The sequence below is a fragment of the Solanum stenotomum genome, chromosome 8, assembly GCF_019186545.1.
Source record: "Solanum stenotomum isolate F172 chromosome 8, ASM1918654v1, whole genome shotgun sequence".
Lineage (NCBI taxonomy): Eukaryota > Viridiplantae > Streptophyta > Magnoliopsida > Solanales > Solanaceae > Solanum > Solanum stenotomum.
The window spans coordinates 2,951,376-2,978,531 of record NC_064289.1 but is presented as its reverse complement, the minus strand read 5'-3'; the positions used below and the strand labels follow the sequence as shown (position 1 = coordinate 2,978,531).

Here is a 27,156-nt window from a genome sequence, read left to right as displayed (position 1 = left end):
GTTCAAACCCCACAAATAATTGATAAAGTTCAAACTAATAAATATACAAAGTTTAATAAACATTTCTTAGGTTTTTTTGTGTTTAAACTAATTAAGAGTATTTTTTAAAAAAATCATTAATATATTAAAAAAATGAATTAAATATTTTATGAAAAGTGACAAAAACTTAATTAGAGTTCCAAAAAGTGATTGTGGCAATTTCAAAAGAAAATGTCTGTTACACTTGACGTCTATGCGCCAATGTTACAAAGGACTGGGCATGTGCTAATGGGCCTAATGGATAGGAGAGATGGACTTTTATCTCAGTGGTGTAGAGAAGTTGGCAAATAAAATCTCAATTCAAAAGAAGCATAATCAAAGCATACTTTTTTTTTAGAAAATTTCAGAAATAACAAACATAATAGACACAATATACCTCTATAGCTATAGTTTCGATAATTACGTTTCATAACTATAGTTTTGTATGTTATGGAGGCTGTGATTCTTATATTTCACATGTGAATATACAAATAGGGTAAGTATATATAAATTATGTATTTATATATTTAAGATTTTTTTATGACTACATTTGTATATTTCGCTTGCCAATATACAAACAAGCTAATTTATTATGATTTTTTCATAAATCGTATACAAATGTTACGGTAAACATATTCAAAAATCTGGATTTATACAATCATGAATCGAATTATATACAAATTCTAGATTTATACAAATCAAGCGAATAGTAAGAATCGGGAAAACTATAGCCGCAAATTATAATACCTAATATAGGCTAGATGTTTGCTATTTTGTATGATTTTCCCTACATTTTGTAAAATTGGAACTTACAAGTGGGACATGGGATGTAATTTTATTTTATTTTTGTCAATGTGATAGAGAAGTTGTTTCTGATTAGAGTCGTCCATATGGGCTGACCTGACAAAATTCGTGATTTGATAGAGGGTTGGGTTAAGATTTTTGGAGCCCATTTAAGAAATAGTCTTTTTAGCCCAGCCTGAATAAGTCTGTTGTGGGCTTGAGAAATATGGATAATGCCAGCCCGTGGATCAAATAAAAATTAATTAAAAAATAAAATATAGTATTAAAAATAGCAAGAGCCCAAACTCAAATTATATTTAAAGTTTTAAATATTAAAGTTTTAAATACAAATTATGTTTATAAAATATGTATTACATAAAACAAAATCTCCTAAAAATTTTAGGGACTCAATACGGTCGTAGCCTATGTGATATTGTCATACTAGTTGTGTTTTATTATGATCATTGGAAAACAATTAGGTTAGTAATTTTATTTAGCTATTTATACTTTTACTTGAAATCAAACTTTATAAATATTATAAAGATGATTTTGTTTGTCGATTTGATTAACAAGTAGTAACACTAACACCATGTAATGTTTTCTTGTCGATATTTATGATAATATTTTTAAATTATAATTTAATTTTAAAAAAGTGGGTTGACCCGGCACATCCCATAGCCCATGCACTTGTGGTTGGGTTGACCATTTTATAGCCACAAAAAAAAATGGATCAACCCGATCTGACCCATTAAATTTCAAAGCTTGTATAAATTAGCTCGAATGAGATGGGTCAACCCATATTAACAGTTCTATTTCTGGTAGACTCACCACTCATAAAGAAACGTAAACATAACACGATATAAAGGATGATTTTATTAACTTTTTAGAACAAAATGTATCTTCATAGCACTGATTGCATAAACCAAAACATCAAGTGTTTGTTTGTCAGATAATTACCTACTAGTACTATAATAGGATTTTTGTTAGTCAGAGATCTTTGAACCAATTTATAAATAAAGCGAAACACGTTGAACATCAAGTGGCTGTAGTTTAGTGGTAAGAATTCCACGTTGTGGCCGTGGAGACCTGGGCTCGAATCCCAGCAGCCACAAAAACTTATTTTTTCTTGCTATACTCAACACACTCATTTTCATTTTAATTTACACTACACCAGCAGTCCAGTAAAATTCACAACAACAAAAAAAAATAATACCAATGTAAACTTTCTCATATAAAATTTAGCTTCATTTTCAGTACATACTACTATATCTTATTTTTATTGGTAGCATGCATCCAAAAGTTAATGTGTTCGGTTCGTATCATTTCCCTTTCCTTCAAACATTCAGAAAAACTTATTGTATAACTTTAGTCGCCTCGTTGTTTATTTATTTTTAATTTTTAAGTATGCACGCGGCGCCTAGCAAAAGTACTATTTTTTTTCCCTGGAAAACAAGAAAAAAGTTTGGATTTGTTAAGGTGCGCAATCTTGACTTGGTAAAAGCTTACAAAGCGCATTCCATTATATTTTGTCGGAAATAATTTTTAGTGAAGTTTCCGATTAGGTAAGACAAGAAGGAAAGTTTATTATTTTATTTAGGGAAAGTGTATAAGTACCTTCCAATTTATGCCCGAAATCTCAGAGACACACTTATACTATACTAAGTTTCTTTACCTTCTTCGAACTTATTTTATAAATAATTTTCTACCCCTTTTTGGCCTACATGGCACTATCTTCTGGGCCTAGCGCGTGTTGATAATTTTTTCAAGCTATCTGGTTGATAGTGCCACGTAGGCCGAAAAGGGATAGAAAATTATTTATAAATTAAGTTCGGGGGTAATATGACCTTAGTATAGTATAAGTGTGTCTCTGAGATTTCGAGCATAGGCTGGGGAGGTACTTATGCATTTTTCGTTTTATTTATGAAAATATTTAGATTTGTGTGTTTTTTAGTTGTCTCCTTGTTAAGTAAAATTAGTTTTAAATAAAGAGATAATTCATCACAGCTGTGATAACTAAACGGGACGTAATACTATTTGAATCAGTTTTGACCTTTCGATATATGTGCTTAATCCACTAAACGTAAGCATGCTTTAATTTTAAATTGCCTTTCACAGTTTGACAAGCCAGCTAGCGATGAACAAAAGGAAACAACAAACTCTCAATACATTACTTAGTGCATGCAGAATGGGCATGGTTAATGTTCTTCATTTTGTATGAGTTTATTTGATTTTCAGAAGGGAGCCTTTAATTTGAGTAATAATAAAATTATTTTTGTATGATATATTAAAGGTTGTAGGCGTGTTGAGTCATGAAATCATACTTGTGTTAGGGTATATACGCTTATTAACGACTTTTTCTAGGCCTTCCTTTTTTTAATTTGTCCGATATGAACGAGCATATATGATTCCAAAATGAACTACATACGGACAGATTTACCTTTAATTATGTTTAGTATATGATACATTAGACTACATACATATGTCATTGCTTTTCACTATTCATGAACCACAAGAAAATTAGTTATAATTTAGGGTGCGTTCGGTATGAAGGAAGATATTTTATTGAAAAATATTTTTCAAGAAAATAAGTGGACTTTTTACTTATTTTCTTGTGTTTGATACGTAAGAAAAAAATATCTTCTAAAAGTATTCATTTATAATCCAAACAAATATCATGAAAGGTGGGTGTGGTCTACATGAGTGAGGATGAAGATGAAGTGAGTTGAAAGAAGAAAAGGACGTAATTAATGTGAATTGTCACTTATGAAACTTATTTTCCTTATTTTCACCTTCAAAAGTTATATTTTTCTTATTTTTTTAAAGAAAATTATTTTCTAGTGAAAAAAAATCAAAATATTTGACAAACCACGTATGAGAAAAGTAGTTTACTCATGATATGTAATTGTGATGGGATTATGGAGTAACATGCACCGCCAAAACGTACAAGTTGAAATGTACTTTGAACTTTGAGACTTCAATTGAAAAGGTTAATATCTGCATGCCTAGAGAGGACCCATATGCAGCCACCACTTAATATGGAGTATCTCTTTTTCAAACTTTATTGCTCAGCGACAACTCAGTGCTTTTAAAATAGACATGCATAAACACATCTATATATCCCCCAACCACATCCCAAAGGCCAAATCTCCCCCAAACCAAAGATTTGCGTCATTAATATATTTAATTACCCTTCTATTTTATTTTTTTTTCCACCCGGTGTCCGGAGCCCACATTGAAGGTTCGACTAAATTTGGATCGTGCTCTGCAGGGCCCATTCGGGGGTGACACTCCCAATAGGATTTTCTCCATACACAGGTCACTCCCACCAGTGCACCACAACCCATGTTGGTAATTACCCTTCTATTTTAACATCATATATAAAGTACTGGAAGATTCTGTTATATTATTTGTAATGTCTTTGAGTAACTATTTAAGCAATTAGTTTTGAAATAGTTTGGATATTATTGTTGAAATAATTTAGGTACATGGTTAAAATAATTAGTACTAAAAGATACAATGAGAGAACATATTTGTTCTACAAAAGAATTGTAACATTTTTGAGTAAGTGCACATGATAATTTCAACTATTTTTGTTCTCTAAATAAATAGAGACGTTAATTACTTCATAAATGTGTCGATTTTAATTCAACTGATAATAGACTTGTTCTATTCCAAAGGAGCTAGCTAACCCATAGATAAACAATCACTCTTTTGAGATATTGATAATATCATGCCTCAACCCTTCCCATTCTCTTCGCTTACTTTGTAACAAATTCAAATAATGTCCCATGATTGAAGCATGAGCTTTTGTGTCTAGCTAGTTATATGTAAGATGAAACATATAACTAGTTATAAATAGTACAATAAATTATTCATATAGTTATAAATAGTACAGTAAATTATTTTCTCAATTTATAATTACAAAATATAATATCTTCAACTTCAAGTATCATTAATGTAGTATCGTTTACACTAATTAATTAGCTACAATAATATTTGCTAAAGCCCTTACTTTACAAGAAATATCATGCAAATTAACATGGCTTGAAGGATTCTCCCATTGTACAACTTCTTTTATTGCCTTCTCAATCTCTTTTGTTTCCTTCACAAGTCCATCCATGCAGAAACCCAATGCACTCAAGCTTAATACAACTTGACCCTTCAACTCCTCACCATTGACAATTTGGTCCACAAACTCTTTCGAATGTTCAAAATAAGACCTGAAGTTTTCATCAATCTCCTCTTCACTTGCATACCTTATTATATTACAATAACTACTACTTTGTGATGTTCCTAATTCAACATCAACTGAAATTTTCCTCTTCTCAAATTCCTTATCAAGTATTTCAAGTGATTTGACCAAACTAACCTCCTCAAAACACTTCATTGAAGAGCCAACAAAATCTTTGAATAGCTTGATATCACCATCTAGCTTATGTACAAAATTGTCAATTGATCCTCCTGATTCTTGTTCAAGTAACATAAAAGCTTGTGACCCAAAATGTAAATACTCCAACATTTTTGTTAATGACCCCATGAGTTTACGATAACAAACGCTATGAAATGGTACAAACCAAAAATTTGGCTCTGCCTCTGCTTCCGCGATAAATTTCTCCATCTCAATTATGTGCGATTTCAATTTATTTTGACTTTCCACTAAATTTCCAATTGATCCAAAGCTTATCGACGAAATAGACTCATTCAAGATTTCAAAACTCTTGGAAAGTTGCAATTTTGCTAATGTAGTAGCTCTTGTAGGCTGTAACAAAATTTCCACTATAATAGAACAGGACAATCCAATAAATGTCTCTGTTATTCTTGCTATTGCAAATTCACTTGGTAGACCAAAACCTTTTCTACCAAGAATTAGTAATGCCCCAATTATAGCTGAAAGTCCACCAGCTTGGCCATACATTGTGCTTTGTCTCAAAAAACTGCTGACAATGAACCATGGAAGAAGAGACAAGAATCTAATTTGAACGTATTTTTCGAAGACAAAACATCCTAAAATACCATATATTGTTCCTAAAACAGTCCCCTGTGCCTTAACATTAGCTACTTTGAATGTTGCTTCTCTCGATCCCGCGAGGCTAATGGCAACTGGAAGCCCTGCCCAAAATCCATTGTCCTTACTATAGATTGATCCAAAATATATAGCTAGGCCTAATGAAAGTGAACATTTGAAAGCTGCCATGAACCTTTTGTTACTTTTGGTAATTGACAAGTAATTTTGAAAGAACCCTTGTTGATTTTGTTGCTTGGGATTAGTGGAAGATGGTGAATTGGTAATTGGTTTGTTTAATAATAGGTTCAAGCAAAATAAAAAGAATAAAGAGGGAAGATCTTTTTTTGTTGGTTGAAGTGTTTGGAAGAACTTTTGGGTATTTTCTTGATTTGACTCTGGCACAGTTGCTGATGACTCAAGAGAAATGTTGTTGACTTGCTTTGGTATGTGGTCACCAAGCATATGTAGAACAGATTTTTGGTCTGAGTTAAGAATTTCAACAGGAAATGAAGGAGAATTATCTAAGGCAATTTCCATTCCTCTTAAAGGTGTTTGAACATCTTCAAATCTGCTTCCAGGGTTCTCTCCATATGGTCTTAAAAACTTGAATGGAAATCTTTCCCACTTCATGCTTTCCTGTATAATAAACCAATATTAGGAAACTATTCACTAACATGTCGTAGTAGGTTACACGTAACTATACTGTCAGCATATAGAAGTTAAATAATATGTCAATATTTCATGGGACTTACTTGTTTGGTTTTAATGCCCTGGAGGAGTTTGGATCCTGTTTTGACTAAAGACTTGGCTTGAGAAATGAAAGCAAGTGCACAACTGTTGTCTTCAGCAGTAAATGCCTTCACAAACAAGTTGAACCTCTCGGAAGCATTTTCAGCAAAGAGCTTGCAGTTCTGTTTCACCTGAAAACAAATAGTAGTAACAATCTGGTTAATTATTAAAATAATTACTAGTGGAAATATTCTACATCCTCTCTAGTTAGTTATCGTTAAAAAATTGTAATCGTGTGAGGGTTCGAGTTACATGCATTATATGTTCAACAGATTTGCGACATGAAAACCTTATATTAGTAGCTAGTTGTAGTTTATACCACGATTCACCTAGTTAGCGGTCAATGGATTAAGTAGGTGAAAAAATCATATAAGAGATCAGCGTTCAAAAATGTTAGACGGTCATTTTATTTCCAATTGCCTAACTATGATAGACAAAATTACTAGGTACCGATCTAGAGAGATAACTAAAAAGTTCCTGGTGGAATAGTTAAGGTCCTACAACTATAAATAAATTTATGTATATATATGTACACACAAACATACACCCGTTTAGTAGGAAAGGTGCATGCTTAATGTTTGAAAATGTGAGGAGTACTATAATGCGTTACACCATGAAATGCATGTTATGACAAAAGGTGGTACTTAATTAAAGTGTACCAACTTGATGTATAGAGCACTACTATTTTATTATCAAACAAACCATGCACGAGAAATCAAGAGTTTTCACCTCACAACAAGCCACGCATGGATAGGGAAAAATCAAGGCCAAAACACAAGCCACAACTCCAAGCCCTGTGCTAGCCGCAACATGAACCGGATGCATAATAGTTTCCGTTTGGCCGCCATTAATATAAGCTATGACATAAACAAGAACAATTTGGCCTAGCGCGATGCGCTTCGCTATCAAGTGAGTATTTTCAGGCAGAACCACTACGAACGCGCTCAGAGCCACTGCTATCGCGGTGGTCCCGGCCGTGAGTCGGGCCGGGCCGATTAACCAAAGGCTTAGGATAGCGGGACAAACGCCCTGAATGGTAGCGTAAAGTGCAAGCCAGCAACCACGAAATGTGTCACCTAAAGTTGCATCGGTCACAACTAGTATAACCGTAACGTAGGAAAAAGCTGGGAATGCGACTTGCTTCTTGATATATTGTGGACCAAAAAGGGTTGCAACACCAACTATGGTGCAAGCCAAGGCGGTTCGAAGGGCGGATGCTAGGCAAGTCCGCCACATGGCTCGAGCTCGGCTGGATTCAAAGGATGGTGTTGCCATTGTGAATAACGTTTTTATTTTTGGGCACGTCTTAGCTATGAGATTTTAGCTAAGGCTCGTGTTGCGTCCCTTTAGTCTCAATGAGAATGAGAAAAAAGTGGGATGTGCATTTTAGAGGTATGAGTGGAGTGTTTTATAGAAGAAATTTGATTTGTAGAGAAGCACGTGAGACTTTAGAAGGACCCACACATGAGAATGGGGCCAGTGAGTGGCCACTACACCACCAAGAATATACCCAATATTCAAATATAGTTTTTCACTTTGAAAATAGAAACTCTTTTTTAAAAAAATTTCACCATCAAACCCATTTGGAGGTGGCACTCCCAACATGATCTCAGTTGATTAATATATTGATGAGGATAATTAAGTAGGTTTTTAAATGATCGAGTGAACAATGAAAATACGTAGAAAATAGTTTAAAAAGACTTCCTTGAATATTACTTATGCAATTTGGTATTTAGCAATAACACTTTTGATCTGTCCGTTAGGGATAAATTTTGATATTAATCCTTTTTGATAAATGATTAATCTTATTTAATCTTTGATGGACTTTTGATTATTAATTGTTTCACTACTTAATTACCTATGTGTTTTGTTAAATTTGTACTACTATATGTTCTCTTTCTAGATTTCATGGTTATGTATATAGTCCTAAGATAATTCAAATATAACATATTTAATATGAAGGAAAAAATAAGTTATGAGTGTTAAATTAGGTCTTCTTTTTTGGGGGTCCTAACATTGGGTGAGATGGGTCCTGCTCTGATACCATGTTAAATTGGGTCTTAGACCTAACTCACACCCCAAATGCTAGCTCAAAAGGAGGAGGATTGTCCAAGCCTTATAAGAAGTCCACTCATCTCATTAATCACCAATGTGGGACTTTTGTCATTGTTTACAATGAGGCCCAAAAATCAAAATGTACCAATATTTGTAGGACCAAATGTGCTATTTTCCCTTTTATTTTATGCTAATAGGTAGCACAAAAAAAAACACAGAAATTATACAGAAATGGAGTAATTCCTACTTTTCATTTAAATTCAAGCTGGAAAGACATAAAAAATTATTTTGGCCCCTACCAGTATATCCCTCAGTAAGTATACCGTACAAGTGAAATGGTACTTGCAATTGTGAATATTTGCAATTGAAAGCTTCAATAGTAATGATGTTACAAGAATCTCCCATTATATAGTGTGCTGCCTGGTATCGTAAACAAAAATAAAAAAGAGATAAATAATCAATTACACGTATGAATTATTATTTTTCCCGCAAATTTCACGTCCTAACTACAGTTATTTTATTTTTATGAATTATCATGTATTAAAACATGACACTTGATTGAAAACAAATGATAGTTGACTTAGTCAGCTTTGAGAAGGAGTTCGGAGCTAAAAGAACAATTTTTTTCTTCCAAAATGCATAAAGGACACTCAATTTTCTTTTAACCAAAAGGGACAATTCAATGGTGAGGGAGCGAGATATATTGTGATTTTAACAACGGTTAACTATGTAAAAATTTATGATCTCGCTGCACAATTATTTGTAGAAAACATATTGGAGGAACATAACATTTAATATTTATACACTGACACTATCGTTTGGTAGAGTGTATAATAACAATGCAAAATAGAGTGCATTAGTAATGCTTGAATTAGTAGTGCTTGCATTAGTAATGCATGTATTAGTTATACAAGCATTATTTCTTATACATTGTTTGGTTTGATGTATTAGAAATAACAAATCTTGCATAATTTCTATTGAAAAATTTATGTTTACAAAATACCCTTCACACTTTATTTATTTGTACACTTCCTTTGCAACAAAGTTCTTTGCTAAAACACCGAAAAAGAAATCTTTGCTAAAACATCTTCTTCTTCTTATTATTATTTTCAAAAATAAGATTAAGTAGTTGTACTTTTGCGTCAAAATATTTTTGTGAAAAATGGCAAAGAATTTTTTTTATCAAATTTATCGTCACAATCAGGGGCGGACCCACATGTGTTCCAGGGGGTTCACCCGAACCCCCTCGATAAAAAATTACACTGATAAATTTTCTGTATTTATGTGAATATATATATTTTGAACCCCCTCAGTGACAAGGAAAACGGGATAGCCAAGCGGCAGGTTCCTTCATAATTAAGCATTACATCCAGGGTTTGAATCCCCTGGCTAGTATATTTACTTTTTACTATTTTAGTTTCTGTTTTTTTTTAGTTCTAGTTCCCTTTTATACGTTTCTTTTTTTTTTAAAAAAATAAAACATGTTAAAAGTGTAGTTTTAAATCCAAAAGAATTCAAGGGTTCCATTCTTTGAAAAAAAAAAATTGTTGGCTTATTTAAACGTTTATACTTTTATTTTTCGAATTCCTTGAATGAAAATCCTGGGTCCGCCACTGGTCACAATAGTAAATTTTTTGATTAAATTATATTGAAATTAGATTATTTTTTTAAAAAAAATACTTAAGGTCGTAAAGCCTATTAAGACACCAACAAATTAAAAGACACTAAAAAGCAAATCAAAATAAAAATAAAAACTTATGACAACAAAGAAAATGAAAAGGCTTTAAGGGTAATTTTGTAATTATCTAATCTAATACAAGTGTTAAAATGCTATGTATTACTAATACCTAGAATTCCTTGGTATTAGTAATACACAACTTTATACGCAATAGAGTGTATAAGCATTAGTTATACATGACATGAAAAAATGTACCAAACAAGGTACTACTAATACACACACCTAATGCATGCATTATATTTCCTAATACACTCTACCAAACGACCGTCAATGACCTTAGATATTCATGTATAACCTTCTCCCTTTGTCTCTAATTACTTGTCCACTTTTCCTTTTTTAGTTGTCTCTAATTACTTGTCCATTTTGACAAATAAAAAAAGAACAACTTTTTTTTTACCTATTATACCATTAATTAATTACTTTGAAAAATGTAGAACTTCTTAAAAATCTTAAGTTTTTAATGCATCTACTTCATAATTAATAGGGGTAAAATGGTAAACTCACTATGTCAATAATTATTTTCTTAATATGTGTGTCAATTCAAAAGTAGACAAGTAATTAGGGACAAAGAGAGTATTAAACCAAAGTTACGTTATTGTGCTACTTCCTCCGTTCAACAATAGTTGTCCACTATACTAAAAATAGTTGTCCAATTTAGAAAATCAAGAGACAATTTACCTTTTGTGTCTATTTTACCCTTGTTATTAAATACTCTTTATCATCTACATTTCTCAAAACATTAAATTTAATAAAGTCAAAGGATAATATTGTACTCCTATTATTTATTATTTCTTAAGAGGTGTGTCAAATCATTAGTGGACAACTATTGTTGGAAAGAGAGTATTAATTAAGGCTCGTTAGTCTTGTTGTATAAGAAAATATAATTTTGACATAAATATTTACAATATTAATGCGTTTTTTGACATCAAGTGCACAACTCTTCATCACAAAAAAAAAAAAACTCGTTAATATATACGTAGCATCATGATTATATTTGTTGTTTATTAATGTTGGTATGTATAATATTTCATCACTTTGAAATCATGTTGCTATGTATAATATTAACGAAAATTTGTTTGTTTTTTTTTTTTTTTTTGTGATGAAGAGTTTTATATTTGAAGTAAAAAAAACATATCTCATTGATTGTGTAGCGAGATCATCATTTTTTTTAAGTTGTTAACGAAATTACAATATATCTCGCCTCCTTTTCAACGAATTATCTTTTTAGGTTAATTTTTTTTATGTGACCCTTTATGCATTTTGGAGGAAAAAAATAATCCTTTTGACTTTGGATACTCTGCGAAGTTATAATACATAAACAGTGACGATTTAGATTTTTTAAAAAATTGATAATTGAGAGGTAAAATTAGCTAAATAATAATAATAATAACTCAGATGCGTTTTCAATCCTTTTAAGTCAAGTAAAATCATGATAGGACAACAAAGCAATTGTACAAATTTTATCTCCATTGAGAGAACACTAGTACATTCATTTTGTACTTTTTTATTCGTCTTGCTCCGAGATATTTTGCTAGGGACAGCACTTTAATTAAAACTTCCTTTTTTTGTACATTTCTTAATATCTTTCTTTTGTGCATATATATGTATATATCGATTTCACTAATCTTGATTTTTCTAATAACTTTTGGATTTTCATCTAATCAACTACTGTAGAGAAAGTTCATTAATAGTATCTTGTAGAAATATAATATCTTTGCTTCTCTAAGCTATTGTAATTCTAAATTAAATATCTTATTAGTAATTATCTTTGCATAATTATTACTCTACTTAAGAGCACATCAAAAGAAGGTTCGTTCTTTTTGAATAAGACAAATAGAGAGATTTTAAAGCTATACTTTAAAGACTACGACAGTATGATTAAGAATTTTTTACTAATATTCTACCTTGATCTCAATTATCTCCTAAATCTTTCAACTAATTAGAGTTTTATGTTAATTGGTTGTTATTTGTTAACATTAAAATCACATGGGCTAGCTTAATTATTGTAATTGCACAACGTCCTAGTACAAACAAACAAAGATTAGATACAATCTAATTAACATATACTAGTATATATTACGCACTAAGCACAACCAAAGATTAGAATCATTATTCTGCACTTTAATTACTGATCATGATCAAAATAAATATTATCCGCTAAATTAATTAAACAAAATACGCCAAACATGAAACAATTTTACCATTGGACTTAAAGGGGTCAGATAAATGTGCTAATCACCCAATTAATTGGTAATTAAAAGGAAGAGATCAATTAAACTAAGATTGTCATATTCAACATTTTCTCAATATTTTAATAAAAGCAATTTGTATATATGTGTAAAATAAGAGTGGTTTACCCTATAGGATTTCCACTATATTAATAAGTTAGGTTATATGCTGCTTAATTGAGTCTATGAAATGATCTTTGAAGACAGGAAAGGGTCAAATAAAGATTAGGCAAATTAATTAATTATAACTCCCAGAATATTAGTAGTATTAGCTTTTAAAAACATCACACCATGTTAGTTAAATCAAAAGTTATACATCGTATTCTTCCTATATTTTTTTATTTTATTTTTTCGTGGATAAAATTTTATAACTATTATATAAAATATTGTTAGAAAACTCAAAGAAATTCCAACAATTAATGTGTATGTGCCAAGTAACGACTTCATTTTATAAAGCAAAGAGTTTGTTTAATCTTCTGCTACGTCATGACAGTTTTTATTTTTTTTTAAAAAAGAAAAATAAAGGTATTTTGAAGTGGTTTATAAAGTTTTATTTAGCGTTAGAACTTAGAATACATATGAATTTACTTTAAAATATTATAGGGATAATTCATAGACCTTCCATTATATTTGGCTTCATAACACTATTTTTTATTAATTATAATATTATGCTTTTATCTCTCTTATTTTAATTCTTCTGTAATACTTTTTTAATCTATTTATTTTAATTCTAAAAATTCTTTACACTAATAATTAGTCATAATTTAATCTTTAATTTTTAAAACTATTTATTACAGAAAAAAATTTAATAAAGAAAGTAAACTTAATATTATAAATCACATAAAAAGTTTTTAGTGTTAAGAAGCCAAACTAAATAGAAGGTCTCTGAAATTATATTAATATAATATATTAAGATTTTATATAGGGACAAGGTGCGGTTATAGCTCATGTAATATAAGCTTTATTAAATTGGTGGAGAATTGCGTTATATAGTGCAAATAGAATAAATTAAGGGGAAAAAAAATATTAACGCATATATCACTAGATACCTACCAACCTTCTTCTAAGAAGCTGACGTCAAAAACAAAAAAAAACTTTATATAATATGTTTCCCTTGAAATTGGTATATGCCAGCTTAATAGTAATTATTTTATGATTTTAATGGTAAGTTCCCATGCAACTCTATTGATAATTAATAAACTATAGCTAAAATTAATTTCTTTTTTTTTCTTCCAAATTCTTTTGTCTACATAAGAAAATTGCGTACAATTCTTTGTCGCATTGATGTATGTGTCTAAATATGATTACAGTCCTGTATTATATGCATAATTTACTAGGTTTTGTTTTGTGATTTATTGACAATGTATTATATGAAAAGCCTTATATTTCTCTCATGTTTCCCCAAAAAAGACAAAAGCTGATATATGATTAAATTTAGCAGGGTAATGCAACATAGATAAATGAAGTCATATTATTCGATTTTGTTGTCCTGTTAAGGCTATAAGCTCAAAGATTTTGAAATCTACGAAGAATGTTGCGTATTGATTTGCATCTCGATTAAATTCAAATTCGTGCCTTACATAATTGATTTATGTGGTCGGCACTCTCAATATAATATTTTTCATTCCTATGAGCTTGAAGTCTAAATCTCTGATTAAAGATGGAGGATCTCAATCATTCTATCACAATCCATACTGATATTACTACAACAGTTGCATCTAGTAAATATGACTTAACACCTTTTAGATTAGAGCTCTCTAGGACTTATATTTTCCGAAATTGAATTTGTCCTGATTGATGATGACAGATTCATGACATTCCAAAAATTTCACTAACATATAGTATTTCAACAACATAAAAATATCTGTTTAAAAAAAACAAAAGAGATTTTAAAATAATGTAATTAGACCATGCAATAGAGAGCTAATTAAAAGCATTTCACTAAGAATATTCAAGAGTATTAAGGTTTAATATATATACATATAAAAATAAGATTGATTATCCCAAACACCCTTGTAATATAACTCATGATCAGTTTCAAACATATTTTTGTGTGTTTTAAAATCAAACACTTACCCCTCTTATACAAATTAAAATACATTAACATAAAACATTATCTATATACTATTGGTGGATATAAATTAAATTTGTTTTTTTTTATTTTTTTTTTGTAGATGTAAACATAAATAATACTTATATACACAATTAACCAATCAAATAACTTAAAAAGATATAATTGCAGATAACTCTATTTAATATGCATTTCTTGATAAGCAACTTGTTATAACAAAAAATCTGATATACTTGAAAAGATGAGTGAGGCCACTATTATTCACTCTGTTTCTTCTGATATGATGTATACCAAATTGTTCGCGACTTCATTCCATTTCATACGGAAGCGAAATTAAAATAAAGAACCATCGATAATTGATAAGTCAATCATAAAATTGATTTATTAAATTATTGGATTAATGGTTGGTGAATACCAATCTATTAATATTTTATAGTTAACGATTTTATTAATGTGGGAGCGAATTATTCAATTTCTTTATTGGGTATATCGTTAACCCATTAAGAATTATCATTGTTGCATTTTTACGTATATTTCTTAAATAAATACTTGTGTGCATGCATCCTCAAAATTTAGACTTTCATAATTTTTCACTATGATTTACAATTATAGAATTATCAGCTTAAGTAGAGCAAAAACATTATTTTGTTTGATTGGAGATTAATATAATTAGTGAGTGAAAGTGAAAGAATTGAGGTAATACACTGTTTAATAATTGCCCGTTAATTACTAATCCGATATCAAATCAACCAATAACTTATTAGTTAAGTAACGAATTAAGATATTTAAAAATTAATATCCAATAAATCAAACTGTTAAACATAATTATGTATGTGAATTCCGATCCGTCTAGTTAATGAGCAACCCTATATACCATCGACCAGAAAAGGAAATTAAGAGAGTGAAGATAAAGATAGTGGGGCAAAAGTGAGTGTCATTTTTGCACTAGAAAACAAAAGAAGAAAAAGGACAAAACTAAAAGAAATATCACTTTTCTTTTATAGCATATAATATAATATAATATAATATAATGCGTTTTTCATGAACATACTACAAACAGTTTTACCAAACAAAAAAACAACACTCCCTGCAAGTAGCTATGCGCATGAGAAATATATTTTAATTTTATTAATATACGTACTATTTGATTTTGCAAATAGAAAAGTAGAAATTTTTGATAAACTGACCCTTCTTAATCAGCAGATAACGTACATTATATTATACAGTCCAATAGAATTGATGACTTATTTAGTGACTTTGTGGCACTAGATAATAGGACTATATATTGCTCGATCAAAATCCTAGAAAAAATGATTATGCCAGAGACGTAAATTTTAATTGAGATCCTTTCGACTAAGCTGAGAGAATTGATCTCTTTTATCCTCTTTCGTTTTCTTAAATAAAGGAACGATTAATTAAATAAAAGATTCGTACTATAATTTATATCTCGTTATGATCTGAGTGATGAATGAAAAAAATATACCACACATCGGTAAGAGATGATATTTTTGGACTTCATCTAAGGCTTGATAGTACTAATCAACCCTTTGAGCTGGATTTGGAGGTTAAGTTAGACTCGGTCCATTTCTTTATCAATGAGATAATCTTTTTTTTTTTTTTGTGATTTTTGACGTCAATAAATTATGTTTCTTTGGAGAAGTGCAGGATATTGATTCCTCATTTTATTTATGATGTCAGACTGGAATTAACATTAATTAACTTTCTAATCATTTGTTAACATATATAGGAGAATTATATTTTTTATTTTGAAAAAAGAGGCTCAATTAGATCATCATATTTATAAAGTAAAAATTAAATAATATATATGCATTTAGAAACAGCAAAAAAAATATTTTTTTTTTTGTGAGCACGATGGTGACATATGAAGTTAGGACATTGCAAATGGAAAATATTGGCGGTCGCACTTCAAATGCAATATTGTCCGATTAGTGGCCGGAACTTGATGAGGATGCAACTAAACACCAATAAAATAAACTATTCACTTTTTTTTCCTTTTTCTTTTGAAAAAAAAAAATTAATAAACTATTTTATTATACAATAAGAAATAAAAAATAAAAAAAAAATGAAAATGAAAAGTTAGGTTTTGTATGATGGAAGGAAGATTATAGCCTATCAATACAGTGAAAGGTCACCAAGTTAATTCATTAGTACTTCTTGACTTTTGCTAATTTTCTTGATGAATGAGAAAATCTTAGTGCATGGTTGGTAAGCACCAATATTTGAATATTCTTTGACATTAGCCACCTTATAACTTTTTATCTTTTAATTTCTTTTGCTTTTTAGTACTACACGAACATTCTTAACTACTTCAAAGTTATTAGTGTAATTAATTATAGTGTCTTGAATTGAAATGGAAGCGCCACCTTCAACCCTCATAGGCCAAAACATGATAAACCAAATTGGAGGAATTGCGTTTCAAAAATCTTAAAATGTGTAATTCGATACGTATTGGAGTCAATCAAAGTGGATGACCTTCCACTTACGCAAAATATGCTCAAAAATCTGCGTCATAATATACGATATTATATTTGAAGTTTCAACTTAAACATTGATTTTATCGAGACAATGATCTATCGAAAACAATGTCTAGTCTACCTGCAAAGGTAAAGATAAGATCGGCGTATGTTCTATCCTTTCAGATCCTATGTACTTGTGAGATTACACTGAATATATCGTTGTTGAACTTAGAAAGCTTTTTTTGAGTCTTGATCAAGCTCCCTTTTTCCATTAATCACACAAAAAAAAAAGAGTCTTAAACGTGTATAAATATACACGTTCAATGACACTTTAATTTTCATAATTTTTGTTTCTTAAATTCGATTTGTATTGTGTGAATTCATTATGATTTAACAAGTTTTACGTTGACAATTAACCTACCACAACCTTCCTCCTTTATTCGGATTTGGAACTAGCAACATGAGAAAGCTCACAGACAATTTCAAACGAATTCATATTTGTGGTCGTGGCACTAGTATCATGTCAGCTAATGCTTGAAATAGGAGGGAAACATGGGCATGATATTATTCCACCTTATTATGTTGCAACATGCGACTCGACTAGCAAATGAAAAATGTTGAATTACTTCCTTCCAATTTTGAATACTTCAACATTTTAAATGGAAACTTTTCTCACTTCATTTTTCCTAGACATGAATGGTTATTATATGTTTCTTGGGAAAATGATAGCTGAATACCTTTGGATATCTAGTTTACAAAATATGTATACAAGTGTAAACATAGTATATCCTTTATACTAATATACATATACATATATACATACCCAAACATTTAATATACACCATATACAACCGAGTATATATGTCTGTGTTTGGTATGGAGAAAAACATTTTCTGACAAATATTTTTTTAATTTTCCTATATTTAATTGGTCAATGTTTGAAAAACATTTTCTCTAGGAAAACGAGTTTCTTATAAATGAGAAAAATGACTTCCCTAATGAAAGTAGGGAAAACAAGTTGGATAAGTAACATTCCAAATTTGTTAGATTCATCTTCATCCACCCACCCAATCCCTCCACCCCTGAATCCCCACTTCCCATCCCACCTCCATAGTAATATGCTAGATAATATAAAAATGCTCTTGAGATAATATTTTCTTACTTACGCACCAAACACTAGAAAATAAGTCAAAACACATGTACACCTGTTTTCTAGGAAATCAATTTACATTTTCCTGTGTACCAAACACCCCTTCGATGGTTTTTGATAAACTAGATATCCGAATCCCGAATGATATATATTGATAGCTATCACATGTTTCTTTCAATCCTTTTGGGCTGTGGAAAGTTTTTTCCTTTTGTGGGTTCGGAAATCGGAGGGTTCATTTGAGAGGAGGTTTTTCCTTTGCTTTGGAATACATCTTTGATATATTATTAACTAAGAAGAAAAAACCTTTGTTAGAATTGAGTTAGCAACACCTAAGTTTTAAATGATGTAAGATGAAATTAAACTGCAACTCGGGTTCTTCCTATTTATAATAAATAACTATACATCAATCACAAAATATAAATGCACTTCATTTTAACTCATTTAATTCCATTCTTTTTTCTTTACGAAGGTTAATTACTTCTGACTTGGTAAATATTTTAAATGCCGCTTCAAATACCATAAAACAATGAAAGGTATACCTCTGTCACCAAACAAATTGGAATCAACCATATAAATTCTCGCTTCTTTCTTCATTTAATAAAGCCATTTCATATCCTAATCATACTTAAATAAAATAAAAGTCATAGTTAAATTAAATACAGACACTAGAAATTGTGTGAACTAACATAAAGGGCACACAAAAATTTTATGCCCTTCAGTTCAACTTTCACACACATAAAAGACTTGCATTTCAACTTTCAACACCTTCCTCCATGCGCACCTAAATACAAACAAATGATGGAACCCGAACTGAAAATCAGTCGAATGAATCATTATTCAGCGCACTTGGCAATGTTTAAACCTTGCTGAAGATGGTCTTTCACTACTTTGTTAGCGCATAATTTACGCTGAAGACGTCTAAATTTCAGTTTCAAATGAGAACAATTAGGCGCATAAGAAAATTTCACGGAACAAGCACCAAAACATCCCATTCCAGTGGATAGATAATTGCCATTACATTGTGGCCAATACTAGCTGCCACATGCTATTTTCGATAAGAGTAGACATACAAAGAGAAGTTCTAGAATGTAATATGCTGACCTCAAGGAGGTAAAATGGGACGATTTTCTGGATCAAATATTCCAGCAATTAAAACAATAATAACCCAGAACAAAAGGATACCCACCACAGCCTTTCTTAGGACCCGCTCACAGTTATAATTCGTTGGAATTTCAGTATGTTCACCTGAATGGAGTGGTGCTAGATCCAGTGGATTGTTAATAATCTCGCTTACCGCTGTCTCTTGATGGTCGTCATTCATGCGAGTGTTATGCGTCTTGCTCATGTCAAAGCTTGCACATCTTGAGCATGTGCACTGCCCACCAAGATAAGACGGGAGTGTTTGCAAACACTCAGAAAGAACCTTTTGGTACATTTCCCCTTCAAATCTCAATTTTTGCCGAGTGACCGGTTTGAAAACCTGTATGTTTGTGCAAGAGTAGTTACATTTGAGTTTCCAGAAAAGGAGTTCTATGCAGATCAAGTTGGCCCGACTTCCAATCATAAGAATGGAGCAGGAAAGTGAACAAAATAATAATTAGAGTACAAAGCTTACTTGCACAAAGGTTTGTGCGACAACTCGAACAATAGATGGAAGGCGTATAATGAATAAACAGCCCAGACGGTTGGGGAAGTGATCTTGTAAAAGAGTGGAACAGGATCTCAGCATTTGCATGGGAAGTCTCAGTGGAGATAGTCCTTCACAGTCTACCAAAACAGTAATTTGAGAATTTTGTGGGTCCACCAAATGAAGAACCCCATGCTCCACCTGAGATACTTCATAAAGAAAATATACATTATTTAATAATTTGTCTAACTATGAACTAGCAGCATAGAGAAGCTGATTGATTAAATGTCTAAACTATATCCAACTAGATAGGTATTACTTCCTCTTTTCCAGTTTTCCTTATCATTTTCTCTCATGGTTTTATTTATAGGAGAAGCTTCTTGTCATGCTCTTCTTGGCTTAAGTTCTTACAACAGAGTTATTACTTTGATAAAGTCAAGTATTGCGCTGCCTCCAATATTGAGCAGTAAAGATAAACAGTAACTCCGGCATTGTTATGTTTCCGACAGAAGAAAGTATGCAAAGGAAATGCATATATTCAACATAAACAGCTCACAAAAGAGCTTAAAATTATTCAGCTGCTGAAAACGAAGTGATATTATCCTATTCTTTGGGTCGATATCAGATAGAAACTTCAGGAAAGTTATACAACTAACACTGAAGTAAAGAAGGAATCATATAAAAAAAATTAGCCAGACACTAAATGTACAAGTGGAAAAGCATACCAACTGCTTGAGCAAAGCTAGGTCTATCACGAGATGGCAAGCTGATGCACGCTAAGCCAAGACGGACAATGAGGCAGGGTCGATTCTGCACATCATATCCATGCCAAAAGACCATATTTGACCACACTTCAAGTTCTTGTCTGGAAAGAATTCTGTAGGTCTCCCTCCAGCGAATCGTTTTCTTCAGTGAAGAAAGTAAGCGAGTAAAATCTCCATCTGCAGCTGTGAAAAATTGATGGAGTTCCTCTTCATCAATTCTGCATAAATACTATTGTGTCATGTTCACTGCAAGAAGAAAAACCAATAAATTTTACATATATCTTTATGCAACAAATTTCTAGTGGCATACACCACTTGAGAAGTTTTTGAATAGAGTGAAAACATTCAAGACCTTTTAGATCAATCTGATGATTGAAGGGAATGAGAAATGGAAGCTCATATGATATGAGGACAAAAAAGAAGACAGGTAAAACTGCAGAATGAAACAAAATGACGACAGAACACCAGTCTTACTATTCTCGACAACAGCTCAAGCTCCTAGTGAGACTAAAAAAGTTAAAATGCCATTGGATGCATTATCTAGTCAACTACATAAAATTTCTACATTTATTTGATTTTAATCAGAGGAAGATCGAAGCCCTATGATCAAACTGAATGGAACAAAGCAATCATCCCAAAGCATTTATTGCATTATGAACTGTCAAAAGTGTTAAGAATTCCCAGACCGAAAAAAGGAATGAGAATTTGGTCTCCTTATATGGAGTTGGACAATCCACCTCTCATAAGCTAGCCTTTGGGGTTGAGTTAGGCCCAAGATCCGTACTTACAAAAAGAATATGTACACTACAGCTGAATAAGAAAAATATGTTGGGGTGAAATAGGCTGACACTAACATTCCAAAGCAGTGCAGTTACGTCCAGTACAGATCCAAGTTGTTTTTTCTTGGGCTTACTAGAGGCCGTAAAAGCTTGAACTTTAAAGAATTTGCATAATAAATAAAACTAGGTAAGAATTGGAGATATATAATTAGCTAAAAATGAAGAGGAAAGTGGAGTATTGTTAGAAAGCGGGCTCTAGGATTTCTAAGTAGGTTATAGGTATAGGTATAGGTTGGACATCAAGAGCGACCAAGTCGCCACTCTAGGGTATTGATGGTTTATTATTAGTTTACACAATCATGCTCAATAGATATCTAAAGAAGCTTGAGCACAAACTCTCTCCATTTTCTGTTTCAGACATCCTTACAGTTGAACTCATAGCCTTGCCATTAGTTTAAAACTAGTTATGGAGTGGCACAATTCTACTTTGAACATATAACTCATGATATTAAAAAAAGTAATGTTCTGTTATAGTTTGTTTTCATAAAAAATATACCTCTCTGGCAAGATAATTCCTTGCTTTTCCAGATCTTTGTAAAGAAGATGCAACCAACTTGCGGAACTAGTGGAAGACAGACTTTGAGAAACTTCATTGCCAACCCTGTAAAGGCATGAAAGTCGTACAACTCATCAACCACCAATTCAGTCTCAAAACCTTGCTCTGAGTTGGGTTAGTTGCTTATATGTCTAGGGATAAATCCAACAACGGTTTATAGAAGTAAATCCAGAACCAATTGAAGAGGAAGCATGTAATTTGAGACATCACATCCTAAATCCCCTATATTAGCCTAAAAATTGGAAAGAAGTTCTAGCATATTATATGATTACACCTGAGTATATCAGAAAATATATGAGAGCTATCTTCTATTTCCAACACAAGAAAGCAAGAAAAAAAATGGTCTATCTACATATATTAGTTATCCACTTAATAATTTCCATGGTGTTACAAGTACACTTCAGATGTTTGTTTATTGGACTGGTTGGGTCCTGCTTCAGGTTGAATTATAACTTTTACACATATAAATTCAGATAGAACTGGTAATTGTTCATTACATATTGAGCAACATAACAAGTTTGTACCTTTCTTTTGGGATAGACTGCTCAGAAGAGACTTCTAGCTGGGAGTCTGAATCAGCATGCAAATCACTCGATACCGGGGAACCTTGAGTGCTATCTGAGGTATCATTATTGAATTCTGAATGATCAGAAAATGCTGTAGCGATAGATAGCACTAGCAGTGGCCGCGATAACATCTAACCATAAAGACATGCTGTAAGTTGGTAATTGTACAACATCCAATGTAGACAGCTATACAATAGACCAATATATATCTATAAAATAACCCTGTTCAAAAGAGCAATAATCTTTGATTTTAGTTATAAATTAAGTGGATTTAATATGTTTTACAACCATAAATTTTTATACACGTATAACTCTATTCTATCTTGTGTTGTTTCTCTCGACTTGGTGTATCAACCTACAAATGAAAAGCAGCAGTAGATATTCCCATGTATCAGATGATATAGGATCATATACATTTCTTTCATAATTATGCAAAATTGATGCACCCATTGACACAGGCAAGACAACATTTTCCAGAATGATTGTATACACCTAGAGGAGTTCACAAGACTCAACACTGGCTCTTCTGAATTTGATAACTGCATACTAACCTGCATGCCTTCAACCAGAACCCTAAAAGGATTCCACCTTTGCATCCACTTAAGTGGCGGGTAGCACACAACTTGCAGAGCTTGTAAGCCAGACCATACAAATGGACATTTGGACCGTGAGATCCTCCGCACAGCCTCCAAGGCAGCAACTTTAACCAGAAAGAAAACTAACTGATTACCACTTCCTCTTCTCTGCTTCCCATATTTTATCAGATCAAACCGTCTTACATTTTCAAAAGAGTTCGATCCAGAAGAAATGATGTGTTGTTTAGATTCATTTTTGGTAGTGATAGCAGTTGTGACCATAGACTTTGTCCCAGGGGTGGGATTAAAGGAGTCTCCCATAAGAACTTGATGAGAGATTGGCACAATAGGTGGAGGAATAAATACTGGATATCAGTCACCCAAAGATACGTAATGGTAAAACCACATCTAGTGGACGCTTAAGGAAATGGAGAAGAAAATGTCGTGGACAAATCTTGGGAGATAACATTGCCTAATCTTTTGAAATAGAGTCCATCTATCCAGCATACCCCTGAAATAAACCATGAAATGGATCACAATTTTCACCGGGAATATATCACATTGACGAGAACTCTAAATCCATACCAAGACCACAACACAACAGCTAAAATCCTACAAGTTAAATTCCCTTTTGCTAACCATCAAAAATACATAAAATAGAAAGACCACTCCAGTTCTCAGTTCATACAACTTTTTGGAAATAGACCATCCTGTTAATATAAAGGAAAACATTATGCTAGTCCTGCATGTCAAAACAATCAATCAACCAACTAAACCTCTATCCACACTAATTGGCATTAGTGACATGAATCCCCTCTATATTCCGCTCTATTCGAGCTAATTTCATACTAATCCTTAGCTGTTATGATCACAAATTCACCACAATAAAGCAATCCACTTTGCTCAAAATCACAACTAAAAAGCCTCGAAAAAAGCAATCTAATTATAACAAAATCAAATTCAAATGCGAAGATTATGATCTATACTGCTGAACGCGCTTCAAATATCTATAACATCGATCTTTTTACACCAATAATCACGTCGAAAAATATGAAAGGAGAAAATGTACAAACATCAAATTCAACATCCCAGACAAATTCGAGAACTGAGAAATCAAAATCATATCATATGAGAGAGGATCAAAAGCAGAACACACTAATTATTGAGCATAAATTGATTCAATTGTGCTATAAGAACCATTACCTAGAGAAATATTGGAGCAGAGTATTCTGATTTCCGGATCTCAAATTTTAGAAGGAACTGGATTTGCCTTTTTTCAGTCTGCCCTCAGTTCATAAAAATAGGGAGAAAGAGAGAGAGAAAAGGAGCTACTTTAATTGCGTTTTGACTATTTTGATGTTCTTTCGATATATTCGATTCGCCTTTACGGTCATATTTTTTTTTTTTTTGGAGCGCTACTTAAATTAAATGGGACTATAATAATTAAAAAAAATTGAAAGTATATTGCCCCGACCACGTGAAGTTCATTAAAAATTTATGGTTGGTAAGTTTGCGATTTGGTATATGTCAATTTTTGCTTATGAAACATTAAATTTATTAAATAAATATATGAAATAAGTATTAACATATTTTTACTTTAAATTATTTTCTTAATATTTTATTATCATAAGAATTTATTATTTTAAGTCACGTCAAAATAATTTTTATCTCATCGATGTGTATTTAACTTCTAGACTCTAAAAAGGAGTCATCTGATCTTCGTGATGAGATCATAGACGAACAACGTGGTAAGCACAAAACCTGTTCAAGTGATGCACAATGCACACGTGTTCCAAATCTTTCACCTCCATTTGCCACGTGTTTTTGTATCATATTTTGTTTTGACAACATACAATTAAAGGCAATCAATAACGAGTATTGTGGATCTGCTTGAAAACAAACAGAAAAAAAAAAGGGGGCCCAAAGAAAGAGTGATAGAGGAGAAGAAAGATAAAAAGAAAAAATGGCATCAAATTTGGGACCAGCATTTGCTTATACAGTGGTGTATTGTAAAGATGTTGCTAAATCTGTTGCCTTTTATGCTAAAGCTTTCGGCTACAACGTTCGCCGCTTAGACGAAAATCGCAAGTAAGAAATATAGTACATATGTTTTGATTTTGTAATTAGTTTAGATTTGATTTTAGAAGAATTGCTTTTAGGAAATTCATTTTGTATTTTGAGCCTTTGCTTTAATTTTCAACTGTATGCACAACATAGTATTTGTTGTTTTAGTTCAAATAGGTAAAAATAAAATAAAATGATCGAATCTAGTACCTACCTATGTGATCGGAGTAGTTGAATCGTGTATGAATCACAGTAATTAACAATGTGGTCAAAAGAAAAACTTGTTAGACTTTTGAAATCTGAATGATACCACATAAATTGAGACAGAAGGATGAACTTATTTGGTTATGGGTGGTAATTGGTTGTAGATGGGGAGAATTGGAAAGCGGTGCTACCACAATTGCATTCACACCTATGCATCAGCACGAGACGGATGACATAACGGGTCACGTCCAGACCCCTCAATCCCGGGCCGATAGACAAGCCATTGAACTTTGTTTCGATTATGTGGACATTGATGCTGCCTACAAGGTATTAATTAATTGAATATGCTCAATTCATTTTGTAACTGAGACTGTTGATTATTCAATTTGACGTTTTTTTTTTTGTATATGATTTAGAGGGCAATTGAAAATGGGGCAGTGGCGGTGACCGAGCCGGAGGAGAAGAAATGGGGACAGAAAGTTGGATATGTGAGAGATCCCGACGGCAACGTAGTTAGAATGGGAAGCCATGTCAAATCCTAAATAGTCGCACCACACATCAAAGCTCCACGTTACTTAATTTAGTTTTGTGTAATAAATAATTGTATCCTCGTTGTGTAATAGTAATTCAGGAATAATTAATAAAAGTTGGGACTTGTAAGCTTTTATATTGATAAACATTATTTTATCTGCCAGAACTCGCATATGTTAATCGAGAAACTGAACTTGAATTTAACTTTTATCAACCAATTATTCAATTAAACAAGTTCTGTTATAAAATGAAGTACTGTATTAGAAATTAAATAACAAAGAAATGGAGAGAAAGAGTAGTAATGTTTCCCTTCCAATCTTTCAATGCCTTAGTGTCTAGTGTCTACATATAAGATGAGTACATATAGAAAGTAAGTATATCTCTAATCATGAAGGAGATCTCTTAAAGTTCTTAAAGTCATGATTAAATCCCTTAAAGTCATTTTAAATCTCTTAAAGTCATGAAGTGTGAATTTCTACATGGCATCCACATTTTATTATTTACAACAAGCTCAGAAATATTGAGATTGGTAGAATTAAATTGTTCGTGAGTTGAGAGAACGTCGAGATGGAAGGTTGGGTACCTGAGGCTTTGGGCCCAGGTTAAGGAGAGTTATCGTGGGCCTCTGGCTACCAGGGTCACATTCACTTGTATTTAGAGGTGTTAAAATAGATAGATTGTAGGGGACCGTTCACAAATAGCCACTAAAGTAATTTTAATTATGTTTTATAACTATAATTATAATTTTAATTCTGCTCTATAGTTATAGTTTTTAATTACAATTCGTAGCTACATGTTTGAGGGAGGAGAGAGGCAAGCGAGAGAGGGTAGAGAGTGCAGAGAGATGAGTTGTATATGTATATCTGTCAGATAATTGTATAGATGTAACTGATATACATATGTATTTGTATATCCAGCGAGCGAGATTGAGAGAGGCGAGCGAGAGAGTGTAGAGAGATGATTGTATTTGTATATTTGTCATATAATTATATATGTGTATGTTGATTTGTATTTGTATATGTATAAGCGAGGAAAGAAGCAAGAGCGAGGAAAAGAGCAGAGAAGAGCACATAATTATGACTAAAATTAAGCTGCAAGCTGTAATTAATTTATACT

General features: G+C 31.8%; 3 protein-coding genes and 1 non-coding gene across 4 annotated transcripts; 2 read left to right on the top strand and 2 right to left on the bottom strand.

Annotated features, from left to right (window-relative positions):
* The first annotated feature begins 1,840 nt into the window (after positions 1–1,840).
* Positions 1,841–1,912, top strand: TRNAH-GUG (transfer RNA histidin (anticodon GUG)). Its single transcript has one exon. It is a non-coding gene; the product is annotated as a tRNA-His (tRNA).
* Positions 1,913–4,777: 2,865 nt separating this feature from the next.
* Positions 4,778–7,930, bottom strand: LOC125874080 (uncharacterized). Its single transcript, XM_049554888.1, has 3 exons — positions 7,325–7,930; positions 6,559–6,726; positions 4,778–6,442 (listed from the first exon to the last, which is right to left on the bottom strand). The coding sequence occupies exons 1-3, from the start codon at positions 7,868–7,870 to the stop codon at positions 4,778–4,780; spliced, it is 2,379 nt and encodes a 792-aa protein (XP_049410845.1). The 5' UTR covers positions 7,871–7,930.
* Positions 7,931–19,276: 11,346 nt separating this feature from the next.
* LOC125874553 (uncharacterized) lies at positions 19,277–24,556 on the bottom strand. Its single transcript, XM_049555455.1, has 7 exons — positions 24,445–24,556; positions 23,218–23,752; positions 22,625–22,797; positions 22,041–22,145; positions 20,667–20,923; positions 19,930–20,150; positions 19,277–19,794 (listed from the first exon to the last, which is right to left on the bottom strand). Exons 2-7 carry the CDS (start codon positions 23,560–23,562, stop codon positions 19,417–19,419), a joined length of 1,479 nt encoding a protein of 492 aa, XP_049411412.1. The 5' UTR covers positions 23,563–23,752; positions 24,445–24,556; the 3' UTR covers positions 19,277–19,416.
* A 645-nt stretch (positions 24,557–25,201) lies between these two features.
* On the top strand, positions 25,202–26,066 carry LOC125874382 (uncharacterized). Its single transcript, XM_049555262.1, has 3 exons — positions 25,202–25,329; positions 25,674–25,836; positions 25,926–26,066. The coding sequence occupies exons 1-3, from the start codon at positions 25,205–25,207 to the stop codon at positions 26,049–26,051; spliced, it is 414 nt and encodes a 137-aa protein (XP_049411219.1). The 5' UTR covers positions 25,202–25,204; the 3' UTR covers positions 26,052–26,066.
* The last annotated feature ends 1,090 nt before the right edge of the window (positions 26,067–27,156 follow it).